The sequence below is a fragment of the Haliotis cracherodii genome, unplaced genomic scaffold, assembly GCF_022045235.1.
Source record: "Haliotis cracherodii isolate W230 unplaced genomic scaffold, xgHalCrac1.p SCAF_13, whole genome shotgun sequence".
Taxonomy (NCBI): domain Eukaryota; kingdom Metazoa; phylum Mollusca; class Gastropoda; order Lepetellida; family Haliotidae; genus Haliotis; species Haliotis cracherodii.
In genome coordinates this window covers 7,062,102-7,090,074 of record NW_027266268.1, presented here as the reverse complement: position 1 = coordinate 7,090,074, position 27,973 = coordinate 7,062,102, and the positions used below count along the sequence as shown (strand labels likewise).

At 39.6% G+C, this 27,973-nt stretch overlaps 1 protein-coding gene across 1 annotated transcript; it reads left to right on the top strand.

Annotated features, from left to right (window-relative positions):
- The first annotated feature begins 2,450 nt into the window (after positions 1-2,450).
- On the top strand, positions 2,451-25,040 carry LOC139459559 (beta-lactamase domain-containing protein 2-like). The gene is made up of 8 exons (XM_071241109.1): positions 2,451-2,686; positions 5,888-6,079; positions 7,277-7,376; positions 9,812-9,917; positions 11,579-11,701; positions 16,396-16,580; positions 18,093-18,353; positions 19,848-25,040. Exons 1-8 carry the CDS (start codon positions 2,544-2,546, stop codon positions 20,034-20,036), a joined length of 1,299 nt encoding a protein of 432 aa, XP_071097210.1. The 5' UTR covers positions 2,451-2,543; the 3' UTR covers positions 20,037-25,040.
- Positions 25,041-27,973: the final 2,933 nt, after the last annotated feature.

The following is a 27,973-nucleotide window of genomic DNA, read 5'->3' as shown; positions in this document are numbered from 1 at the left end:
GACGTTAAACCCAATTCACCTCTATCACATGGGGACCCTGTGTCATTTTTTAAGATAACAACCGACGAAAGTGTCACATTTGTCGGAGATTGTATGTTTGTATACGATAAAAAAAATAATTTATGACAGTTTTTATTTTATTACACCATATCAAGCCTTGGCTCCAATATGAGCCGGGGCGGTCGGGTAGCCTAGTGGTTGAAGCGTTCGCTCGTCGCGCCGAAGACACGGGTTCGATTCCCGACATGGGTACTATGTGTGAAGCCCATTTCTGGTGTTCCCCGCCATGATATTCCTGGAATATTGCTAAAAGCGGCGTAAAACCATACTCACCCACTCACCCAATAAGAGCCCTATGGATACCATGAATTAAGCCATATACAACCGAACCACAAAGACACCATTTTAGATGCAGTATCTTTCAAACGTATCTGGTTAAATCCTTGGCAACGAACTGATTACCTTGTTGTTTTGTACATAACTCGCAGTTATATTTTTAGAAAGGAGATTTTATGCACTGGTAATCTGTATCATCATTACTTGGCTCAATATATGGCTTCTGTTATGTAATAAGGATTTGAACTAAAATGCTAAAGATAACTATTCCAATGTTACTTCATTAAACACACACACACACACACACACACAAACAGACACACACACACAAACACACACACACACACACACATTTTATTGAAACAACAATTGGTACAATAAACCACAACATAAGAATATACTTATTTTTACACAAATAGATGTTATTTTTTAGCATTACTAATTTGCCACTTTGCCACTTTGCCAGTTATATCACTATTTGTATTACATGTATACTGACCCCCCCCCCCCCCCCCCCCCCCATTTAATTTTTGTGTGTACTATACATAATATGACCTAAAGTATCATGCGTCATATTTGCGTGTTTACTTCAGCATTTCTTGAAAGTTGACGGATGACAAAGCAGAAACAATTTATGGACAATAGTATATTATAGTAGCCGTTATCCATAAACTGTGTCTACTCTGCGCTTACAAGTGTGACGTTGTTACTAATTATGTCGATTTGATTTAGCCAACAATAATATTTGCAGGGGATGGGGAATGTTTTGAAGTTTGTGTTTCCCACACCTGACCTAACTACAGCAACCATATTCGTGTCGACAACGGATGTTTCGACACTGCCTTTTCCGTCCGTGTGTCCCACGCTCCATTCCCACCAGGATACTCTGAACTATTGTCAAGTGAAGTAAATGTCTTGGAATGAGTAATATCTGTACGTGTTGTACTCTGAAGAGTGTAGAGGAGTAATTTCACTTTATGCCTATAAGTAATACTATTGTGAATACAACAAAACGTACATTTCCCGGAAATTTACAGATTATCGGCCTCGCATCTGTTTGATACACTACTATAATGACTACAAAAAATGACAAAGTACACTAACGTATTGTTTTGTATCTTCACAATGCTTTGGTGAAAAGAAAATACACTTACCCGTTAAAAACAAATTGTAAATGGGCCTGCGAGAACATATATGGTTATCTCTATATATTATACAGACGCTTCATTCAATATGAGTGACCTATTACACAAAGCATTAAGGTGTGTAACAGCTATTAAGATAGGTTATCTAGAAAACGCGTTGTTGCCGGGCTGTGTTGATTTCTCGAAGCACGATGTATCTGCTTTAATCTGGAAATGAGGAATACGTTTAAGAATCATTCTGAAAACTTGGTACTTTTCATTGATAAGAACACTCAATGAATACGTACGGCTATTAAAGTGTGTCCAAAGGCTGAGGTTTTCATGAATATTGTGAACAAGACCAAGGCTTTGACCCCAGATGATTGTATTCCGACATGTAAAACACCAATTAAAAAACAACAGAAAAACAGTACAAATATGTGGTACAAAAATTATTTGGGGTCACGGACGCACTCATGGTTCGATTTACACTAGTCGATTGAAAAAACGTCCTTAATATCTCACTTATTTTAGCCATACCTACGGCAGGATTTCATCATGTCAGAGTGAAGTCCAAAAAAAATAAATTTAATTGCGAGAAATTATAATTAAAAAAACCCCCAAAAAACAACAAACAAAACAAACTATTTTCCAGCAATTTGAAGGTGTCTGGTAATTGTTATACTAAAATTTCAATTTTCATGAATTTTAAATTTTAGCGATTTCGAGAGCACCGAAAAGGGCCCTCGTCTCATTTTGTTTCTTTTAACGGTGAAAACTCTTGCGGTAGACTACACGGAAAAAGCCGAAGTTAGCCGATCGTAGATCCGTTCTAAACTGGTTTTTGATTCAACGCGCATTCTCCAGAGAACTCAGCGGTAGACGTAAGCTGGTTCCCGGCTCCCTATGCGCGTCGTCAACTTGCGCCTATATTGTGATATTGGAGGCGGGGCCCAGCTTACGGTAGACGGGAGAGAGGTGCCAAGTTTTCGTTCACTCGAGCAGCACGGCTCATGCTCTTAGGCTTAGTTGTAGCTTACCGTAGTTGTTTTGCGAAATACATGAGAGGTTTGACAGGTGACAATGGGACTAATACGATGGGGCTTTACCCTCATCCTCTTCACTCTAGCGTTCACGTATCTACCAAGACTGTTCGCACCAAAGCTTCTTCCTATCGTTGAAGGGTATTTCCACCCGAAATTTCGCAAGGTTGCCGAGACTCTCAGGTATGTCTGCTGCTGTTTGTGTGTTTACCGTGTCCATAGTCCAAATACAGTGGTCTGTGTAAGATATGAATTGAGATAGTCTGTGGTTTGACCCGTGAGGCGTACGCACTGAACATATGATAGATCTAGTACCCTGTGTCGACAAATGACCAGTGCCGATCATCAGCTGATCACCAGCTGACCGCGATCGATCTACCGTCTCTAGTCATCGCTTCCAGTGAGTCTGTGAATTTCCATTTTCATGACAGTGGCTCCAAGCACATAAATTTGGATGTGTGTTGTAAAATATATTTATTAAAAAGACAATATTTTCAATCTTTATATTTTATATCCCAGTAGATCTATGGCAGAAATTTATGTAGCCACTCTTTAAATTGTAGAATTTCTTTTGATATATGGACTTTGTACAGGACATCTTGTGATGTCATCCCATTGTCATTCGAAGTTTATGTATCATTTATATCCTTCTGTCCCATAGGGGCTATTCTATGGAAAGTCTCTGTGTCCTGGTAGAGATAAATGTTGCCAGAGCTTCAGATAACTGTTTGAGCAATTGAGTTTTTACTTGAAGTTTCTATTTTAATTGGGTTATAACATTTTTCATTGGCTAACCTGTATTTTTCACTCTGCTATTCATCACTCTATTTGGTTTTTCCCAAAATAAGTAGATCTACACATTTTGAGATTTCAACAACAAAAATATGTTTTAAATGTATACAAAGGTTCTAAATGTAGGCTTGCCTCGGAAAGTAACTCGTTATTGTGTTTCGGAAATTAGTTCCGTTGTATGCATGCTGAAAAAGCTTCATTGGATATTTACGCCTGCTGTTTCTATACATTTGAGTTTTTCATGTAATGCATGCATTTCTGTACGCAAGTTTATTGAAAGTAATTGGGTTTTGTCATTGAATATTTTGGGGGGTATTTAACGCAAATACACAGCTTATCTGTAGCTCTGTTTTGCATTTGAACAGAATCCTTATAATACACATTACAATTCTAACTTAAGAAATATGAGGAATGATGTGAAATGAAACGACAATTGTTACTTAAATGAATGTTGCGTTGTAGCTGCAATCTTCTTATTTGTATCCTTGTGAGTTGCCAATGTGTCAGTATTACTTGACATGTTAAACAGAATACACGCCAGGCCTCTAAAGGATGCAACCGCCTCCGTGGTCTAATGGTAGAGCGTCCGCCCGGAGATAGGAAGGTCCGGGGTTTCGACCCCCAGCCGCGTCATACCAAAAGATGTTAAAAGATGGTACTTGTTGTTACCCTGTCTGGCGCTCGGCAATAAGGGGCTAAAACAAGGACTGGTCGGTTCGGAGTCAGTATACTGTGTCTGAGTGGGGTATTCATGTTAAACTGCGGCATGGTATCTCAGTGAGCTAGCACTATAAATCGGCATCAGTCCAGACTAGTACAAGCAGCCACACACACATACACATACACGTGCATGCACGTCGCTATATAAGTGCAATAATCTTGGACGCGACGTTAAACCCCATTTCACCTCACCTCACCTCTTAAGGATGCTGGCCTTCAATGGACACTGAGTCTGCAGCTTGCATAAAATTAAAGACAACCAACATCTAATTGAGGAAATACAGTACTTCAAGCTTGACAATTAAATTAAGTAGAAAAGCTGCTATAGTCTGTGTAGACCGATATAAGTGTAAACATGCCTTTGTTGCTGGTCAAATAATTATTTATTTTTCAAAAGTTCTTATTTTCATCATTTCTGCATGTTAAGAAGTATTTTAACCTTGTATTTTGTGATTGGATTTAATGCAATAATATAAAAGGAAGCTTGAAAACATCTTCTTACGTCATGAATTGGGAATTTCTTGGTTTCAAATTGGGAATTTGGATTGACATTTGCTGCAGACTTTGTTGACTTTTGGTCTCTGAGCCAGTCTAGAAATCAAGAGGCAACTAACGGGATTGGGTGGTCAGGTTTGCTGACTTGGTTGATGCATGTCATCGTATCTCAATTGCGTGAATCGATGCTCATGATGTAAATCACTGGATTGTCCGGTCCAGACTCGATTATTTACAGACCACTGTTAATAGCTGGATTATTGCTGAGTGCTGTGTTAAAAACAACAAACAAACAAGCTAACAAGCTGATATCTTTGTTTAGTTTCACCATGGACCCAGACTATAGTGTTTTCTTAACGTGATTAAGTGTCCATGGTTTCATGGTTGGCATTGTTTCTGTATGTTCTCTGCTGTGTATAGTCTTGATCATGTTGATGAAGTTGATCTGTCACCTGTCTGATTTGGCAGGCAAGTTGATTACACTCAGAATCACCTGAATACCACCTGATGATTACTTTAACGGTTCTTGATTTGGTGGTTTTAGCTTATTCCACGTATCTGGTTGATGTTCCATGCTCTTCGTGATGTAACCATGAGACGCAACACTTCATGATTTTTGATGGATTTATTACTGAGACCCGTCATCATTGGCCACGTAAAAAACATTGTTAGGATTCAGACAAGCATAACACATCGTCGCAAACATACACTTTCACTTGACAAGTTCAATGTGTAACGCAATCGCTTTTGCAAATCCCACACATTTACCCACATCGCATTCTTCAAATCATAACATGTGCTCCTCCCCACTTCCGTTCAAAGGGACATATCTCATCCTCGCGTAACGTTAATAATAAAATATGCATTGCTATATCGTAACACTAAAATATAAATCAACCATTAAATCTCCCAACATTACAATTACAAAGATGTTTGCCGATGAGTGCAGAAACGTTATCCCTACAAGATCCATCCTTGGTTGGTCTACTATGTCCCCAGCTACTTTACCAAACTGTGGCATGGGCTGCACTTGGTAACTTGACCGGTATACAGGATTGTTCAAACGACTAGGCATTTTTGCAATCAATAACCATTTTGTTGTCCATAGTGATCAGATTACCAATTTTTCCATCAGTCCTTCCACCCATCACCACCATGTCACATGGTTAAACATGTTAAACAGGGTCCTTGTCATAATGGTCATATTTCAAACATTTGGCTCAACAGAAGTTTAAAAGAATACAAAAACTTTGATATTCATGATATCAGCTTGACCTGCTCAATAATAAGGTTTTTGATGGATTTTCTTCCCATATATCTTCATCAGCTTTCGTTTCCTCTGTATGGTGTTTGTCAAAAGTCATCCTTGTTTTTCAGAGAAAATGTCGAAAGTGGCAAGGAAAGGGGCGGAGCTTTTGTTGTATATCACCGTGGTGAGGTTGTGTTTGACATGTGGGCTGGCTATGCTGATGAGGAAGCTGGGAGGCGATGGGCCAGTGACACCATGTTTATTGCCTTCTCGACTACGAAGGGCGTTGCTGCTATCACAGTAGCAAGGATGGTAGACAAGTGAGTCCTTCACCTGTGGCATTTGCCCAGAGGATAAGAGAATATACGACAACCAGTCTACATGGAATAAGAGATTATCTGACAGATTGAAGGAATATTATGATTCTTTTAGCCTGGCAAGACACTAATCTGTAGTTCCAAGTTTCAGTTGTCATCATTTGTTTGTTTGTTTGTTGCTTAACGTCTGTTCTTTGGGAATGCCAGAAACCTATGATTGTAGGTTCGAATCCCGGTTCACCCCGATTATGTTTCTAGGTTTGTTAGCACCATACCCGTGCTCATGGGTTTCACCGAAATGGTAAACGTCTGAGACCCGCATTACTTCGGGCTTTCCTCCCAAATTAAGCTGACACGCCGTGATATAACTGGAATACTGTTGAAAGCGGCATTAAACCCATAAACCAACTCACTCACTCACACTTGTTTAACGCCACACTCAGCTATACTCCCGCTACATGACAGCAGTCTCTAAGTAATCACATTTGTACCAGACAATCCAGTGATTGACATTATGAGCATTGATCTACACAATTGGGATACCATGACGTGCATCAATCAAGTCAGCGAGCCTGATCACCCGATCCCATTTGTCGCCTCTTACGACATGCACAGTCGCCTTTCACGGCAAGCATGGGTTGCTGAACACCAATTTAAATCAGGATCTTCACATGCAATTGTCATCGTACCCTGATACGATGGATTGTCAATTTGTTTGGTCCAGACTCTATTTATTAAGGCTGTTGACATACTATCTGTAACCAATCAGACTGATACATTTGAAAAAGTATAGTTTAGTGAAAAAACAAATTTCTACAGATCACTTTCAACTTACAACAGATCAATGTTCATAGACATGTACTTCTGTTTCGATGGCAGCACACACTTGAATTCAATGGTGGGGAGGGGCTGATGTTTGTTTTTGAAAAATAATGTTCCTCAAAATGCTTGAAAATAATAGTTTTTCTCAGGGTTTGCTGGATATGCAAGATGTTGTGAAAAATAATGTGCTGATGGTTCAATGTTTTGTCAGAAACTTTGATACAGGCCCATGTTGTATTCTCTTTGTCAACTTAAAGTTAATTTTTAATCCAGTGCTATATTTTTGTTAATCATTTTTAATAAAATCAAACGTACAAAGTACTAACCTCATTTCATGATTTTTGATTCTCAACATACTGTTGCCATGGTTACCTCCAGGGGCTGGCTGGACTACAAGAAGCCAGTGGCCCACTATTGGCCAGGGTTTGCCCAGAATGGCAAAGGGGAGATAACTGTGGAACAGCTACTGAGTCATGAGGTAGGTCACTTCATTGCTGCTTCTTAATAGGGAAGAAAAGGTGCCCAATATAACATGGTTATTGTAATAGCAGACCACAGTGAATAGGGTGGCCAGGCTGTATTGACAAGACTGTGTAACATACTCACCTTTTGCCTTTGATCGGTTTTCATGTAGTGATTCAGGCACTGTGTAAGAGTGAATATTATCCTACCCTATTTATTATCCCATGGATGAAATTCTCTAGTGTCAGGATGATTCTCCCTAGTTAATTTGAACCCAGTCTGTTTAATCCTATCCTATACTATACTCTAGAGTAAAACTTCCCACGGGATAATATTTAGGTTGGATATAATCCTTGCTTACAACTGCTCTTCAGTCACATTTCGTTTCTCTCACAAACAGTTTATGAAACTTTGTATACAGATCAGGAGAATGAAGAGCTATTTGGTATTCAGAAACATTTTAAATTGTTTTTGAATATTAAAGGAAAAAAGTTGGTATTAGGTTCAAATGATGGTAGAGTTCATTTCTTGAGTATTACTTTTAATAAACTATTCAATGTTTCTTCCTAAAACTTTAGTCCACAGGAATTCACAAATGTTTAAAATTGGTGCAGAGACACATTAGGGAATGAGTTTTACAAAGACTATGTGGGGGCATGGGTGGCCCAGTCATCTAAGGCGCCGCCATTCTTTGTGCAGAGTTGTGTCCCTTGGCAAAACGTCCGAGACCTGCATCACTTCGGGCTTTCCTATCACATTAAGCTGACATGCCGCAATATAACTGGAATACTGTTAAAAGCGGCATTAAACCCAACTCACTCACTCACTCAAAAAGACTATGCATATGATTCTCCAGGAGTAAATAATCTGACTATCTTCACAGTAAACCTCATCTTCCAGGGTCTTCCTGACTATAAAAGTCCAATTTCCACCCTTGCCGAACTAGGCTGAAATTTCTGGGCTTGATTGTAGCACCACCAGTGGCTGTTACGAGTGATGTCTTATCTATATTCCTCCTATTGACCAATCAGATTACAACTCTCATATCACTTGCATTTTCTTCAAGCAAAATGTCAGCATCCAGTCAAGACGATCTGACTGTTAATCAAGATCTATATTGTAATAAGGGTCTTCGAAGTGCATCAAATCGCATTAGCCTCTTGATTAAAATCAGGAAAAGATTAGGGAAATATCTGTTGATGCCGAGTTGACAGTCACCTTCTTTACAAATACCGCAATAGACTGAAATCTACAGGGCAGTTTACGAACTGGATGTCGATTGCGATTTTGATTGAACTCTGCATAGACTCATTACCATATTTTCTTGAGTATAGTGCGCACCCATGTATAATGATTCAATATTTTGGAGAAAAAAAAATCGAATACCAAGCGCAGAATTATTTTTACACAGTACCCCTTTAGCGAAGTCCGGCAAACGAACGGGTGATGAGAAACTTGGTCAAATTTGAGATAAAATATCACCAGACATGTTGATTTACCGTTTAAATTGTATTTTTTGTTCTGCTAGGCATTGTTTTATATCCAGGGATTAAGATTACCATGTGTATTTTCTCGTAAACTAAGCCGGACACAGCAATCAGCTGTACACACGTTTTCTTGGAATCTACCGGTGATTCAGTTAAGACACACCCAGTGATATAACTTTACAGGATTTTTAATGCAAGGATCGTCAAAAGTTGTATCTGAAACTATTTTTTTTATCAGGAATAATATATTCCAATATCTTGTTAATTTAGATGCAGCTTTTACTAAACATATTTAAAATAATAATAGCCCTAAGCGAAGCAGCTGATCGCTATTGCCGGGTATTATTTTTTACATGGAACCAGTCTGACCAGTCACCGTCAAGGCTCCCGTGCACGTGATCATGTGATCGCGAGAATTGCGTGTTGACATAGAATAAAATTAATAAAATAAGTTACAAACATAAGTCCAGATATACAAAGAACACTTTTTATAGCCAGACAGTGTCATTACATGACTTATTTGCGTACTTCAGTATGGATTTGTTGACATGGTATTTCCGGTGTTACGCGCTCACGGTAATGTCTTTCCATGGGGGAAAAAACATCAAAACTCATTAATTCGCTTATAATGCGCACCCCCTTCTACACAGCTGTGTTTTTTGGAAAAAAAGTGCGCACTAAACTCAAGAAAATACGGTAGCTAGCCAAATTTTAACTCCATAATTCCAGCCTAGTTCGGCAAAGGTGGAAACTGGACTTTATAGTCCCTTAACTCCCTGGCCTCGGGAAGATGACTAAACCAGTGTGGAGGGGGGCAGACATGTCCACAAAAATAATGAAAAACTTTTGTTGTTGTAGATCATATGTTACCATAAAGCAATGCAAGACTGAATGAATGCTATGAATCCAGTGACATTTATTTTGCTTCATCTAAATGTGTTTAACAGTCGGGGGGTGTTGACAGGGTGGTCTGGTGAACATCGGCAACATGACAAATCTGTTTGAATACCGTGACAACCAGGAGGAGTTCACCCACAGACTGGAGAGGGTGACGCCACTCTGGAAACCAGGTCTCTGCTTTGTCATCTAAGCATTTTATTCAGTGTTTGAAACTAAGCATGATTGAGTGAGTGAGTTGGGTTTAACGACGCTTTTAACAGTATTCCAGTTATATCACGGCGTGTCAGCTTAATGTTGGTGGAAAGCCCGAAGTGAAGCGGGTCTCAGATGTTTACCACTTTGGTGAAACCCATGAGCACGGGTATGGTGCTGACAAACCTAGAAACGTAATCGGGGTGAACGGGGATTCAAACCCACAATCATTGGTTTCTGGCGTGGCCAAGGGACGCAACTCTGCACAGCGAATTGTGATGCCTTAGATGACTGGGCCACCTGTGCCCTCAAAACTTAGCACAAAATTTGTTGCCATAATCATAATATTGATATTTAGTTAAAAAAGATTTAGGTAGTCCCTAGATTCATATTCTATAGGGGCAAACCTTAAGAACACTAGGACCCTGCTTAACACACCCTCCCCATCCCCTTACCCCCACCCCCACACCCCTACTTCCTAGTTCCGAAAACCCCAGCGGGGATTCCTATGTCTGATTCCGGGACATGATTCTGGCTTTGTGATCAGGGGTAGCAGGTGGCAGAAGCGTCTAAGGTACTACCATGACTACAGTTTGTTGTGAGGAGTTATTTCCCTCAGGCATGACAGGATCCAATAATTGTGTGATGACACCCAGATTCACCTGATTGTTTTTTCTGCATTATTCCCGTGCTTGTGGGTTTCACCATTGTGGTAAATATCAAAGACGTGCATAGTTCAGCCTTTCCTCCCCCATCAAGCTGGCATGCTGTGATATAACTACCAATTCACTACTAATTCAGTTGGATTAACATACAATAGTGTCAACAATGTTTGATGTTGAATTGAAGCAAATTGGTGAGTTACTGCATGGGTTCATAATTCTATATACAGTGATTCACAAAATGGCGTCTTGTTGTTGATGGCAACATAAAGATCATTATGAGGTTAAAAAAAGACAACAGAAACAGCTTCCCACATTAGGGGAGTGGATGACTGGTTTGTTAAACCTATATTAGAAATTATAATGACTTTTTCAATATAATTACAACGTTTCTCATCAAATAGTATTGAATGTCTGCAAGTACTGGTACAGTCTTGCCGTCAACTTCGCGGTGTGTCGTTGCGTTTCACTTCCTAGCTTGGCTTATCTACGGGTCATATAATGTTCTTTCATATGTCAATGGTCATATGAATACCTCGGTTTATCTACGGGAACAGGAACTCGATGATAGTGTGTATAACATAAAATATTTGTATAGAAAAAAATCACACCCCTCTATATATTTTAATGTATTTATAGGGGCGGTCGGGTAGCCTGGTGGTTAAAGCGTTCGCTTGTTACGCCGAAGACCTGGGTTCGATTCCCGACATGGGTACAATGTGTGAAGCCCATTTATGGTGTCCCCCGCCGTGATATTGCTGGAATATTGCTAAAAGCTGCGTAAAACCTTACTCACTCACTCACTCACTAATGTATATAGAGGGGTGTGATTTTTTTCTCTATACGGATATATAATGTGTATAACATCACTATCATCGAGTTCCTGTGTCTACGGGGGCAGGCTTATCTGCTGTCATATACAGTAATATACTCTTCAAACAGCATTAAACTAACTCACTCATTCATTCTTTGTTCAGGCACTGCGCATGGTTACCATGCCCTAACGTTTGGTTTCTATGTGGACACACTGGTGAGGATGGCTGACCCCAAACACAGGAACATGACACAGATATTCCGGGAAGAGATCGCTGAGCCCTTTGGTAAGTATATTTGTAACAGGCTTTGGTTTACCCTCGGTATTTTTGTCACGTTGATGAAACCTGTCCTTTTTTAAATGTTATCCTGGTTAGACAGAGTCAAATAGCAGGAAAATCAAGTACCAAGCGTCCTGTAAACATCCTGTTTGATTCCGGGTCACGCAATATGTCATCATGATTATGGGTTTGGCTGACGACACATGGAGTTTACTGAATATGAAAATCCAGTTTCCACCCAACTAGGCTGGATTAATGAGTCTTGAGGCTACAGTTGCACATTGATGCTGGTAATCATTAGTTCTGTTTTTGTCTCACCTGACCATGCTGAGTGAAACTCAAGTGAGCTTATGTCATGACTTATTTGTCCGTTATCCATCGTAAACATCTTTGCTTCTCCTAAGAAAGCACTGGACCAATGACGCTAAACTTTCACATATTTGTCCTCTCTTTTAGTGAAACCGCAATTATTAAAGAGGCTTGATTTTTATTTTCAAAATGGCCACAATGGAAGCCCTATTAAATAAAACATTTTATGGCCATTTCTCTGCCATGTATTTTAATAATATAATGAAATTTGGTTTGTGTGGTTGGGCCTCAACATATATGTCCTGATTTTTGCTACATTTTAAATTTTTAAATATATTTGTCCTTTGCACTTTGACATTGCTCCTAAGTTCTCTCAAAAGGGTTTCTTCGGATTGTAAACATTATCAGCGACAAAACTACTGGACCAAGGAAACTGAGACTTCACATGCTTGTTCCCCAGATGATGGCACCTGAATGTGTAAAAGAGTTTGAATTTGATTTCAATAAGTCCAGCCATAAACATGATACACATAGCTCTGTAAACATGATAAACTTCTCTGAAATAGCCAGGCTTAGGTACCTGAACTTTGGCCTATATGTTTCTTCTTGTGATAACATAATTTGTGCAAATCATACGATTGTTCACATTGTGTGTTCATTTAAGCCTCCATATTTAAGCAGGAATTGCACAGCAGCTTTTGTTAAGTGACTATCTTTGGGTGTAGGGGCAGTAGGGTAGCCAACATGGCCAAGTGGTTAAAGCATTCTCTTATCACACCAAAGACCTAAGGCTAAAAAATTATATTCCTGGTTCTCAGGCACTGCCGCATCATCATAAAGTCTGCTGCACGTTTCGTTTGTATTTCCATTTTCCCAAAAAAATAATCCTTAAATGTTCCGCGTCTCGAACACACGACCTCAACTGTGAAATGCTACAAAACTTAAAAACAATGCGATCCAATATAACGTACAGTTACTTCCCTTTTCATGCACACTGCTTTAGTGCGCATCTCATGTGTTATGGTCATGGCGGCAATAGGAGTTTGTGTGCTTGCTTTGCCATTTGCAGGTGAGTATGGTTTTACGCCGCTTTTAGCAATATGCCAGCAATATCATGGTGGGGGACACCACAAATCGGCTTCACATATTGTAACCATGTCGGGACTTGAACCCGGGTCTTCAGCGTGACAAGCTAACGCTTTAACCACAAATTTGGTCAATGAAAACATTAAATTTGTGATACAACATCACTGGACATGATGATGGTATTCAAATACAAATTCAGTGGTTTTTGTGTACTGTATGAGGGACAATGTTTAATATGCAGAGGTTATTTGTCTCGTAAAATAAGCGGGAAATCGATGCTAATTTATATACCCCGGCTATAAAGCCAATCGGAATGAAGCACATCACTAGTGCATACAAAATCCCTATATTTGCAATTAAAATGTGTTTGTCTTCCGCAGAAAAAACAAATTACATCGTAGCCCCTCAGCGAATTCAGGGAAAGGGAACAGATTATAACAAACTTGGCCAATATAAATTTGAAATTTGAGATGAAACATCACTAAACATAATGATTAGCTGATTAAATTGTATTTCCTGTTCTGATTGGCATTGTTTTATATGCAGAGATTAAGATTACCGTGCGTCTTGTCTCGTATACGAAGCCGGAAGTAGCAATCACCTGTACACGGGTTTCATGGAATCTACCGGTGATTCGGTAAAACATTACCCAATAATATAACTTTAAAGAATTTTGATACAAGGAGCGGAAGAATTGTATCTGAAACTATTATTTTATCAGAAATAATTTATTTCAATTTCATGTTTGTTGCAGCTTTACTATATATATGTGATATAAATTAATAACCATAAGCGTAGCACTTTGGTTCAACTGATCGCCATTGTCGGAAATGTTTTCGAATGGAAGTATTTGACCAATCACCGTCCATGCTCAGATGCCCGCGATTGCGAAAACTTTATGTTGACATATAATAGTCAAACTACAACTAATATGACTTTCAGCGATGCAATGTATGGTATTAATGATATATTCATTAATCTATCCATTCTCTATCCACTAAAGTTTGTTTCAAGGCGTCAATAGCGGTAATATGACCGTGGTTGCTGTAAATAACTGTGAGTTGTGCCATCTTCCGATCACTTCACATACGATTTTGCCCAAATGAATTGAAATAATATTGAATGAAATGTTGAATAAAATTAATAAAATAGATAACCAACATAAGTCCAGATATATCATGAACTGTTTTTACAACCAGACAGTGTAATTACATGATTAATTTGGGTATTTCAGTACGGATTTGTTGATATGGTATTTCTGGTGTTACATGCCCATAGTAATGTCTTTATGTTGCGGAAAAAAAACCATAAAATACTGAACCCTGTGTATAAAAAACCATAAAATACTGAAACCTGTGTATAAAAAACTATAAAATACTGAACCCTAAAACCCTGTGTATAAAAAACATAAAATACTGAACCCTGTGTATAAAAAGACATAAAATACTGAACCCTGTGTATAAAAAAACATAAAATACTCAACCCTTTGTATAAAAAACATAAAATACTCAACCCTGTGTATAAAAAACATAAAATACTCAACCCTGTGTATAAAAAACATAAAATACTCAACCCTGTGTATAAGACGACACCCAATCACCCCCCCCCCCCCTACCCACCCCGAAAGCCTCCTCCTAATTCTGGTTATGGAAAACTTGCCACAGCAATATGGATATATGGATTCTTACTAAGTAAGTTACTTACCTCTCTCTCCTCCCTCCCTCTCTCTCCCTCTCCCCCCCCCCCCCCCCCCCCACCCCCCTCGCCTAAGTTTGATTCCATACATGGGTACAATGTGTGAAGCCCATTACTGGTGTCCCCTACTGTCACTCACTCACTCACTCACCCCACCCACGCACTCTTTGGTGACACTTTAAACTGATGACATATCTAGGTGAGCTGCAGTGGGTGCACTAGTGTAAAGTCCTTGTAGGCCCAGTAGTCTCAAGTTACAGGACATCCTCAAGTCATGTCAGCTTCTCCAGGATTGGCTGCTTGTGGATTCCAAAGGCTCACGTAACATGATTATATCCCCAACAGGGTGACATAGTTATACAAAGGAATTCCATCCATTCTTCTATCATGTCTATTCAATCCATCCAGCCTTCCAAGGACATTTTTCGAGGTGTGGCCTATAACTTGAAAACCACTGCATAGATTCTTTTCAAACTTGCTTAACACTTTCTATACCAATAGGAGGGGTGCAGTGCCAAGTTTGATTTAAATTTTCAGATTTCCTGAAAAAAGATTATAGGTTTTTTTCAATTTTTTACTTATATATTCTTTACTTAAACATTTGTGTGACCTATAACTTGAAAACTTCAAACTAGATTCTTGTCAAATTTAGGGAACAGTTCCCATACAAATAGAGGAGGGGCAGTGCAAAGTTTGATTTTGATATGTGGATTGTCTAAGAAAATATGAATTTTTACATGTTTTTAACTGAGAATGTTTTCTTTTACTTACCGGTAAACATTTCTGTGACCTATTACTTGAAAACTACTTCATGGATTCTTTTCAAGTTGGGGCTACAGTTCCCTATACCAACCGGCGAGGTGCAGTGCAAAGTTTTGATATCGATTAGTGGATTTTCTGAGAAAATAATGCTTTTTCATGTTTTGAACTTTGAAATATGTTGAAGTCGAGGTTGGGCATCTTCCCGAGGCAAGTGAGTTAACTGACTATAAAAGTCCAGTTTCCACCCTTGCCGAACTAGGCTGGTATTATGGAGTTAGATTTTGGCTGGACTAACCAGTCTATGCATAGTCCAATCAAAATCACGCGCCGAAATCGAAATCCGGTTCGTAGAGTGTCATGCTGATTTCGGTCGACTGCAGGATTTGCAAAGCATGTGCACCGCTAACTCATTGTCAACAGATATTTTCTAAATCTTTTCATGTTTTTAATCAAGGTGCTCACGTGATTTGATGCACTTCGCGATGTAAGACTCTTTTATCACAATATAGATCTTGATTATCGATCAGATCGTCTTGACTGGGCGCCACCGTTTTGTTTGAAACAAATGCAAGTGATACGAGAGGTTGAATCTGATAGGTCAATAGGAGAGGCATAGAAAGGACATAACTCGTAATAGCCACTGGTGGCACTACGATCGAGCCCAGGAAGTCCAGCCTAGTTCGGCAAGGGTGGAAACTGGACTTTCAAAGTCAGTTAACTCTCTTGCCTCGGGAAGATGAGGTTGGGAGTATTAGTGAGACCTGCTTACTTTTTACCTTGTTCCTGTTCCTATGATATTTCCAATAAACAAACATGCTTGGCTAACAATCTCCATGTATCTGTTTCAGATATCGACTTCCACATTGGCCTCCCTAAGTCCTTGTCATATCGAGTCGCTCGCGGACAGTACATGTCTAACTTGGAGTCTTTCTTTGCCGCCATCACATCATGGAAGACGTTTGTCCTCTTTTCGAGAATCATGTTCTACCCAGAATCCTTTACTGCCAAGGCCGTGACTGTTATAGATATGAAGGTTAGTAACTGTTCAACTAGTTCCATTGCTAAGTTGGAATAGTCCTCCAGTGACATATGCTGGTTGTAAGAGACAACTCTTTGAGATGGGATGGTCAGATTTGTGACTTGATTGATTGTGTGTCATCGTAATCCTGGCGGTGTGGATAAGTCTAAATAAGAACTGGCTTGGCTATTGAAAAATCATAATAACTGCTCTAAAGATATGTAGTACAGTCGAATCTCATTATCTTGAACGTACCGATATCTCAAACCTTTTCTCCCGACCACCTTACTATATAATGTTCATGCCTAGTTATCCATGTTATCAAGAATGTCTGGATATATCAAAGTAAGGGTGGTCAGGCCCGCTGACTTGGTTGATGCATGTCATCGTATCCCAATTGTGGATTGATGCTCATGATTTCAATCACTGGATTGTCTGGTCCAGACTTGATTATTTGCAGACCGCTGTCATATATCTGGAATATTGCTGAGTGCGGCGTTAAACAACAAACCAACCAAACAACCAACCAACCATCTAGGTTCGAGATAATGTTTGTTTGTTATTTAACCCTTCACTCAGCTATATTCTAGCTATGTGACGGCGGTCTGTAAATAATCAAGTCTGGATCAGATAATCCAGTGATTGACATCATGAGCATTGATCCATGCAATTGGGATACGATGACATGCTCCAACCAAGTCAACGAGCCTGACCAGCCGATCCCATTAGTTGCCTCTTATGACAAGCGTAGTCACCTTTTATGGCAAGCATGGGTTGCTGAAGACCTATTCTACATGTTCTAACCCGGATCTTCATTGGTGTCGAGATAATGGGGTTCAGCTGTTCAGATATACAGGCTGGTTAAACTCTGGGCTAGAATGGGTCTCCACAAAGGGTCGCATTCTAGGCTGGTAATAAGAGACGACCACATGGATCCGGCGGTCAAACTTAATGATTTGGTTGACTGCTTGTCATCGTACTTCTACAGCTTGGACCGTTGCTCTAAATATCAATCACTGAATTGTTTGGTCTAGATTTGTCTATTTACAGGCTTCTGTCACATAGCTGGAATATTGCTGAATGCAGCCTTAAACTTGTGAGAAAATGAACTATACCATGTATGAAAATAAGAATGTCAGTATCTCATGTATAGACTATTCCAAGTTGGGCACGTCCCGTGAAGATCCGGGGTAGAATAGGTCTTCAGCAACCCATGCTTGAGGTAAAAGGCGACTATGCTTGTCGTAAGAGGCGACTTACTGGATCGGGTGGTCAGGCTCGCTGACTTGATTGAAGCATGTCATCGATCCCAGTTGCGTGGATCGATGCTCATGGCACCAGTCACTGGATTGTCTGGTCCAGACCTGATTTTTTACAGACCACCGTCATATAGCTGCAATATTGCGGCGTTAAACAACAAACAAACAAACAAACCATTAGGAGAGTCATGATCCTGTTGCGATCTTCTCATCATAAGATAAGCCACAATAACAAGTACATGCAGTGGATGGGACTTTTTATTGACAGAACAATAGGCTCACTGACCCTGAAGTGATGAGTATTGGTCAATCAGCTTTCCTTGGTATTGGGACAGCTCGCAGCATTGCTAAGCTCTACAGTTACATGTCCATGGGCGGAAGTATCAAAGGGAGACAACTCCTAAAACCTGAAACCTGGAAACTGATGACAAGCCCATTCAGCGCGGGACCAGATCTTGTATTGCCTATGATGAATGGTAGCTGGGCCAGAGGAGTAGCTATTCGTGAACTCCCGTACCCAAAGTACAAGGTAGGTGATCCTTAATCTCTCAACACCATAAGACGCCGCGATTCGCTGCGAAGAGTTGCATTCCTTGGGCACGCCAGAAACCTATGATTGTGGGTTCGAATCCCGGTTCACCCCAATTATGTTTCTAGGTTTGTCAGCACCATACCCGTGTTCGTGGGTTTCACCAAAGTGGAAAACGTCTGTGACCTGCATCACTTCGAGCTTTCCTCCCACATTAGGCTGACACGCTGCGATATAACTGGAATACTGTTAAAAGCAGTGTTAAACCCAAGTGCACCTATGACCTGTGTCACCTTTGACCCAACAGCTGACATGCCATTATGTACCTACCATATTAGCAATAATAAGCGCACTGAGCACATAGAAAATTGACACAGAGGGCTGTTTATTAAGTCCATAAACAAGTTACATTTGGTATCAGGGATCGAGTGGTGGAGAACATAATTTGTTCAAACCTCCATGAAGCTAAAATGTTTTCAGTAAAAATTACTGGGCAGTACATCCCCCTTTCAACTCTGCTGTGTTTACTGTAAAAAGATCTGTAGTAAGAAAATACAAATGGTCAGGCTTATTTCCGGTCTCGGTACCACCGCATATAAAGATTACTTACAGATTGATCTATAAGTTGCACAGGGGGCACTTACTGGAGCGGGGCACTTATTGGAATGGGGTGTTTATCATGGTGAATACAGTAAAAGAGATTAAAAGTGGATTTATACCCATCTCACCCACGTGTATTGTTTTCAACATGTTCAACAGGTGGGTCATCAGATGCTGAAGTTTCAAGTTCAATTTACTTATTTAGCATGGTTTATCCATAGGTAACCTCTACATTGAAAACACATTGTGTTTGTCCCCAATTTACTTAGGAGATAAACATGTTGTGTTTTCAGTTTGGAGTTAGGTAACCTGTAGAGCTAACCACTCTAACACAAAAGATATGACATCACATCTGGATATAGAGAGACACGAAATTTTAAGCTCACTATTGTCCAAAAAACTCTCTCAAATTCTATCATGTTTTCCTTCCAACATCTGTTCGGGGGCACGAATGGCCCAGTTGTCCAAGGCACTGCCATTCGCTGTGAAGAGTTGCGTCCCTTGGGCACGTCAGAAACATTTGATTGTGGGTTAGAATCCCGGTTCGCCCCAATTATGTTTCTAGGTTTGTCAGCACCATATCCGTGCTTGTGGGTTTCACCGAAGTGGTAAACATCTGAGACCTGCATCACTTCGGGCTTTCCTCCCACATTAAGCTGACACGCCGTGATGTAACTGGAATATTGTTAAAAGCGGAGTTTAACCCAACTCACTCACTCACTCACAAAGAAAGAGGTTCTTTTCCATAAATATTTGCTTTTACAGGGGATGTGGCTGTGATCAGATGTTTCAGTCAGAGGTAGTTATTGTGATTTGAAACCTCTGATTGACCAATCAGAATCAAAATTCCAAATTCATGGAAAAATTGATTTATCACTTGACTGTTTTTTTCAGGGCCAGAATGTTATTGGCCACCCAGGCTATGGAGGTCAAGTTGGACAGTTTGACCCCGTCAACAAGCTGTCTGTGGGCTACCTCACAAACTATGCCTCCCAATATGGTGTGTGGGATGACCCGCGGTTCCTCGACCTCGAGGCAGCCTTGTATGACTGTCTAGACGATTATGTACGAGGATTGAAATAATCATAAGATTCAGATTTTCTGAAAGTCTAAAATATTTATAGATACTTCCGAAAAGTCTATGAGATGCTTAGATAATTCTGAAGTCTATGGGACTTATAGGTAATTGAATAGAAAGTAAATGTATTTCTTTTTTTATACAAATGTTCATAAAGGCTAAAAAAAATAATAGACTGGGTTTTCAGGCACTGCCCACATCATCATAAAGTTCATCGCACGTTTTGTTTTGGTTTCCATTTTCAATTTTTTTTGTGCATTGTGTTTAAGTATTAGGATTTTTATATTTTATTTTGAAATGGAAATAAATACAAAACATGCAGCAGACTTTGTGATGATGTGAGTGGTGCCTGAGTACAACGCATGTACAAGACTATTATTTTTTTTAGCAGACAGACTTTGTTTATCACCTTCTGTATGTAAGGGAGGTAATCGCATAGTAGTTGAAACCAGTATTGTTAATATTGATTTAATCATGCTGTTTTGATTAATAATTTTGGGAAAATTAATTTTTTGAAATTTAATTTTATGAACAAAATGTTTGCAGCCTCGCATCAAAGTTTTCTTGTATTACATGTATTACATGGTTTAAAGATCCTGACTTGAATTTAACTGATGTGGAATACAATTAACATTAACATTTTTAGACTAGTCCTCTTTCTTCCTGTTGAATTTATTGCATACTTTCTTTGAAATATAATTCAAGTAGTAATAGAAGTACCTCACTTACTTCTTCTCCTAGACCCGTGAAAATCCGGGGTGGAATAGGTCTTCAGCAACCCATGCTTGCCGTAAAAGGCAACTATGCTTGTCATTAAAGGAGACTAACGGGATCGGGTGGTCAGGCTCACTGACTTGGTTGATACATGTCATCGTATCCCAGTTGCGTGGATCGATGCTTATGATGTCAATCACTGGATTGTCTGATCCAAACTCGATTATTTTACAGACCGCCGTGATATATCTGGAATATTGCTGAGTGCGGCGTTAAACAACAAACAAACAAACAAACAAAATCTTCTTCTTCCCATTTTAAAATATTATTTAAAATTTCATTAAAAATATTTTTTGGAAATTGGTATTTCACCAGAAGACACAATGTTTTAATGTATATTTCAATCATCATTTATCATGTTTATTACACTTTGAAAGACTTTTTGGTAAAACAATTATTACTCATTCTGTCTTCTTCATGCTTTGCAGATAAGGCTTTTCTTTCAAAAACTCTATGAAGTATAAAAAAATATTAGCATTTACTACAAAAAAAGTAAGATCTGGGGCATTTTGTCAGTAGTCATTATTTTTTTAGCTGAGTGAAAAAACCTACACCAATAGTACACAAGCTGTAAATAAATGCAAAATCATCTCTATGCGAATGCAGATCGTAGGTTTGTCTGTAGTGAATTCATACAGTTCACTGACATATTTATATGTATGTATTGTTCCTGGGTCTTAGAAAGGGAGGTCACTCTAATTCTGCACATTGGCAGTGGCATAGACCAACACTTAGTCCGTAAAAACATTTCTCTTAATTCTTTTTTTATTGTAATTCATTATTTTCATGAGAACCTTTCCTCCTCTGCTGTTTTCATATCAAGGAAAGTAGACTTGGTTTAGTTTGATCTAGACTTGCCAAGACTTTCAGTAAAATTATATATATTGTCATGGCACAGGACCAGCAGTGGCCATGGTTCCCTACTTCCCCATACATGCTGGTGCTATTTTCTCTTGTTGTACTATTGTGTGTCCTTTGTTGACACTCTTATTTTACATTGTTGTTATTAAGTATATTTTGTGGAGAGAAAACTTTCAGTTTGAAGAAACAATTCAGCAAGACCATATTAGAAAATGTATTATAATTAACTGCTGCATGGATGTATATATTTGAACCCTAACTATGAGACATGTCTGACTTCTACAGGTGTGAAGAATTATCAGATTAGTAGTGGAGCTGAGTATGCCTCTAAAATGATAGCGATCAAAAACACATGGCAGAAATGTGTAACAGTTTATGTCTTAATGCTACCTTGAAACAAAACTCAATACCTTGCCATAAAGTGAGTGAGTGAGTGAGTTGGGTATAACGCCGCTTTTAACAGTATTCCAGTTATATCGCGGCGTGTCAGCTTAATGTGGGAGGAAAGCCCGAAGTGATGCAGGTATCAGACGTTTACCACTTCGGTGAAACCCACGAGCACGGGTATGGTGCTGACAAACCTAGAAACATAATCGGGGCAAACTGGGATTTGAACCCACAATCATAGGTTTCTGGCGTGCCCAAGGGACGCAACTCTTCACAGCGATTCGTGGCGCCTTAGACGACTGGGCCACCCATGCTTCTCCTTGCCATAAAGAAAACCCATGCATGCCACTATTCATCCTCAACTCGTCCTGTGTTTGTATGCACTTCATTCCTCGATGACCCCTGTATACATACGTCAGACATGGCTTGGTTCAATCTTGAGAGAGACCTGGAGTTCTCAGAGTAATGAGGGCTCAAATCAAAATGCTAAAACACAGATTTGTGGCATCTACGAGGAATCTTACTGTGACGGACTGTGTTGATGGAGCTGGTTGCTGATTAGTTTTCAACATAATCGAGGTCAACACACATCTGCCACCGATGCTGGAGTTCCTGGATCTCACTTGTGTAGAAGGCTTCCTTCTGGTGGTGTACTACGTCCTCTACAGCAGAAATGATGTCATCATCATTTGCATAATGCTTGTCAGACAGTTCTTTCTTCAAGTTTGGGAAGATGTGGAAATCTGACTTTTTCATTTGCCTTCCATATAACTTTTACATGACCTTAAATACATGGCCCTCTCAGCTTAAAATAGACTGCATTACGACGACACCACATGTCAGCTGTGTGTATACCGATGAGGATCCACAGGGGGGATTCTTTGTGTGGCCACCTCCCTTTTTACGTGTGATGACATTCTGTATGTGGATGTCCCACTAGGATAACATGTAATTATTCATAATGGTTTACATATAGTCCAGTTACAAATAGCCCAAGTAGAACCCCTCCCCCCTATAATGCGGGGGGATATAGCGATCAGCCAGCCAGTCTGTCCATCCGTCAGTCTATCCGTCCGTAATCATTTCCTTTTCCGGAGCAGAATTCCCAAACCATTCAGTGTATTTTATCGAAACTTGGCAAATCTATCAGACACATACTGAAGTGGTGCCTTTTGATATTTTGGGATTTTTCTGATTTTAATCTTTTTAAATTTTTATAGAATGAAGTTGGACGTAGACTCAATTGGGGATGGGGTTCGTTTCCGGGGCAGAATTCGAAAAACACTCAGTGTATTTGATCGAAACTTGGCAAAGCTATCAGGCACATACTGAAGTGGTGCCTTTTGATATTTTTTTTTTTTTATATGAATTTTTATTTTTTACAATTCTTATGGAAAGTAATTGGACCTAGACGCCATTGGGGAATGGGTTCATTTCCGGGCTAGAATACGAAAACCATTCAGTGGGTAAACAATGTATGCTTCTTAAAGAACATTCAACTGTTGACTCATTACATACAGAATTGCACATTTACTAGTGGTTACTTTACAGACAGCTGCCGGAGGGATATGTCATCTTTCTGATGACTCTTGTGAAATACTGGATCCGCCCCTGTATATACATGGGTGATGAAGAAACATGTACCGGTACATACATTAGGCTAAAAAAAAAAATATTTGGTTCTCAGGCAATGACTTTTGAAAATATAGTGCGGGCGGTGTGGTTTTTTTTGTGTGGTTTTTTTTTTTGCTTGTTCAAAATTGGTATGTACCGGTAACCAAATAAACAGATGTGTACCATCAACCTGGGAAAAGGTATTAAACAGAACACAGGACAACTACCATGTAGGACTGGGACGAGTCCAAATTTACTACCCAGGTACCCACTCCCCTATTTCCCGACCCTACCCGGATACCCACTGTAGGTGGGATGTCTCAAAATGTCAAATTGGGAACATATTTAGCATAGGCCTGGCAAAACGTATTTAGATACATGCATTAAACATTCTGGTCATTCATACACTGAAGTTGAATTAAGTTATATCTTTATTCCACCATATGGAGATCAGAAGGAAAGGGTGCATAGTCCGAAAGAAATGCGAACATTAGTGTAACCATTGAGTTCTAGATCATTTTAGTCATTAAACAACATATCATGTGACTAACCAGGGGTCCGGGTAGTCCTGTAGTTACCTGAGTCCTACTCAGTAACCACTACCCACCCGATCTAGGTATCCGAGTTACCCGTCCCAGCCCTACTACCATGACTGCAGAAGCAGCAGGTTTAATGCTTGCATGTACATTATTGCATTCAATGCTATGTTAATGATGTTTTACATCTGAACGTCTAATTCTGGAGTCTTCACTCTTTGAGAATATTGCCACTGATTTAAGATGCAGTGAACACAGGCCCTTAAACTTGTGTCATTGCTTAAATATGTCTAGATGTTTGTTCTGATGTTTATTATCACATGAGTGTCAGAAATACGCTATCCTTTATAACTTTATTATATGTAGAATAGTACATTTCTGATGTGATACTGGGGCGATCGGGTAGCCTAGTGGTTAAAGTGTTCGCTTGCCACGCCGAAGACACGGGTTCGATTCCCGAAATGGGTACAATGTGTGAAGCCCATTTCTGGTGTCCCCCGCTGTGATATTGCTGGAATATTGCTAAAAGCGGCGTAAAACCATACTCACTCACTCACTGATGTGATACTGATAGATCTTGAAATATTTAAGCAGCATCAGAAGGGTCCTTGTTTATACCTCTAGTTTCTTGTTTGTTTAGTGAGAGTGATGTCCTGGCCAAGTATATTGTCTGAAGGCCAGAATTTGTTAGAAATTGTTAGATCTTCATTCCCACAGTGGCATTAAAAAACAAAGAAACATATTACATAATTATAATTTGTCTTTTGACACTGTATGTTGTTAACAGTAATCTTTTTTATGAACCTATTATAATCTCTTTACTGCTTGAAAAATAAAGTCAAAATGTATATTTTATTAAAACTGAGATTGTTTTCTTTGTTTGTGTGAGCAAACATACCAATGAAACCAGAAGCTGGTTTAACAGAAGAGTATTGATCCCCAGTTGCCAATGTTGGTGTGATGAGAGAGCCTGTTGGTTGAGGAGATGGGTGTGTGTCCCCAGTTCCCAATGTTGGTGTGATGAGAGAGCCTCTTGGTCGGAGAGATAGGTGTGTGTCCCCAGTTCCCAGTTTTGGAGTCATTAGAGAGCCTCTTGGTTGGAGAGATGGGTGTGTGTCCCCAGTTCCCAATGTTGGTGTGTTGAGAGAGCCTGTTGGTTGGAGAGATAGGTGTGTGTCCCCAGTTCCCATTGCTGGTGTGATGAGAGAGCCTGTTGGTTGAAGAGATGGGTGTGTGTCCCCAGTTCCCAATGTTGGTGTGATGAGAGAGCCTGTTGGTTGAGGAGATGAATGAGTGTCCCCAGTTCCCAATGTTGACCTGGGGCCCTTGTAGAAAAGCATTATGGTGAATGGTGTCTATCAACGTGAAATTTAATTCAGATCACCGAAATGTTAGGACATTTAAATTTGAGCAAATCTGCAGTTTAATACTTAGACGCCATGAACTCAAAACATCAATCAAACTAATAATAATAATAATAATAATGTGTCCGTTTTGTATAATGTCATCATCACTCAACATCCGTGGTGAACTCATACTATTTGTTACTATAAAGTTTTCATTTGTTAAAAATTCCTAATGAAATCCGCGATTAACTCAAGATGACACAGGGAGTGTAGATATGAACACAACATTTACAGACGTTATCAAAACGTTACTACGCTGAAAACCGCGTCATCGATCGAAACACTGGAGAGTTGCATTCCAAAACAAAACTATGATACCCATATCAACCAATCAATCAAGTTTATTGATGTAGGCTTTCGGCCCAGAACAATATTCAAACAAAATATATAATATATGTTAACCCGGCACATGCGCCTGGACAACGTGTTTCAGCCCGTCAACATTTTACGTGCACTTCATAACCCCGCCGCCCCCCCCCCCACACACACACTTCAAGTATTTTACAGTCTCTTCATAATTTGTTATACCATTCTGTAGTTAAATGTTTTGTTTGTTTGTTAACGACGCACTCAGCAATATTCCAGTTATACGGTCTTTAAATAATCGAGTCTGGACCAGACAATCCAGTGACTGACATCATGAGCATCGATCTTCGCAATTGGGATACAATGACATGCATCAACCAAGTCAGCGAGCTTGTGGAAGAAATGAAAAAGTATGGTGCTGACATACCAAGAAGTAGAATCGGGGCTATTGCTGACCAGTGATTGTCTGTGTATCTATGTAACCGTTCCATAATATTTCAAGAAAGATCGACCGCCTCCGTGGTCTAGTGGTAGAGCGTCCGCCCGGACAGCGGAAGGTCCGGGGTTCGACCCCCGACCGCGTCATACCAAAAGACGTTAAAAGATGGTACTTGTTGTTACCCTGCCTGGCGCTCGGCATTAAGGGGCTACTGTGTCTGAGTGGGGTATTCATGTTTAACTGCGGCATGGTATCTCAGTGGGCTAGCACTATAAATTGGCATCAGTCCGGACTAGTACAAGCAGCCACACAAACACATACACGTACATGCACGTCGCTATATAAGTGCAATAATCTTGGACGCGACGTTAAACCCAATTTCACCTCACCTCACCTTCAAGAAAGATCATAGTATACTCCCACTTGCTGCTCAGAAACATTCATGTAACATTGTTTATATACTTATCAGCGTATATGTTTTAGTGTGTGTGACACATACGATTATTAGTATTCTAGTCTCCATATGTGAATGAAATGTGATGTGAAAGGTGGGGACAAGACATTTACAAATGTGGGGACAAGACAATTAGAAAGGTGGGGATAAGACAATTAGAAATGTATGGACAAGACAATTAGAAAGGTGGGGATAAGACAATTAGAAAGGTGGGGATAAGACAATTAGAAATGTATGGACAAGACAATTAGAAATGTATGGACAAGACAATTAGAAAGGTGGGGATAAGACAATTAGAAATGTGGGGACAAGACAATTAGAAAGGTGGGGACAAGACAATTAGAAAGGTGGGGACAAGACAATTAGAAAGGTGGGGATAAGACAATTAGAAATGTATGGACAAGACAATTAGAAAGGTGGGGATAAGACAATTAGAAATGTATGGACAAGACAATTAGAAATGTATGGACAAGACAATTAGAAAGGTGGGGATAAGACAATTAGAAAGGTGGGGACAAGACAATTAGAAAGGTGGGGATAAGACAATTAGAAATGTGGGGACAAGACAATTAGAAAGTTGGGGACAAGACGATTAGAAAGGTGGGGACAAGACAATTAGAAATGTGGTGACAAGACAATTAGAGAGGTGGGGACAAGACAATTAGAAAGGTGGGGATAAGACAATTAGAAATGTGGGGATAAGACATTTATAAAGGTGGGGACAAGACAATTAGAAAGGTGGGGACAAGACAATTAGAAATGTGGGGATAAGACAATTAGAAATGTGGGGATAAACAATTAGAAAGGTGGGGATAAGACAATTAGAAAGGTGGGGACAAGACTTTTATAAATGTGGGGACAAGACAATTAGAAAGGTGGGGATAAGACAATTAGAAATATGGGGATACGACATTTATAAATGTGGGGACAAGACAATTAGAAATGTGGGACAAGACAATTAGAAAGGTGGGGATAAGAGCATGAGAAATGTGGGGACAAGACAATTAGAAAGGTGGGGATTAGACACTTAGAAATGTGGGGATAAGACATTTATAAATGTGGGGATAAGACAATTAGAAAGGTTGGGATAAGACAATTAGAAAGGTGGGGATAAGACAATTAGAAATGTGGGGACAAGACAGTTAGAAAGGTGGGGATAAGAAAT

Bases quoted from the DNA above. Each gene is read 5' to 3' on its own strand.
- LOC139459559 (XM_071241109.1), top strand. From the start codon at position 2,544: ATGGGACTAATACGATGGGGCTTTACCCTCATCCTCTTCACTCTAGCG. The intron at 7,377-9,811 runs GTAGGTCACTTC...GGGTGTTGACAG, and splicing joins AACAGCTACTGAGTCATGAG to GGTGGTCTGGTGAACATCGG. The intron at 18,354-19,847 runs GTAGGTGATCCT...TGTTTTTTTCAG, and splicing joins TCCCGTACCCAAAGTACAAG to GGCCAGAATGTTATTGGCCA.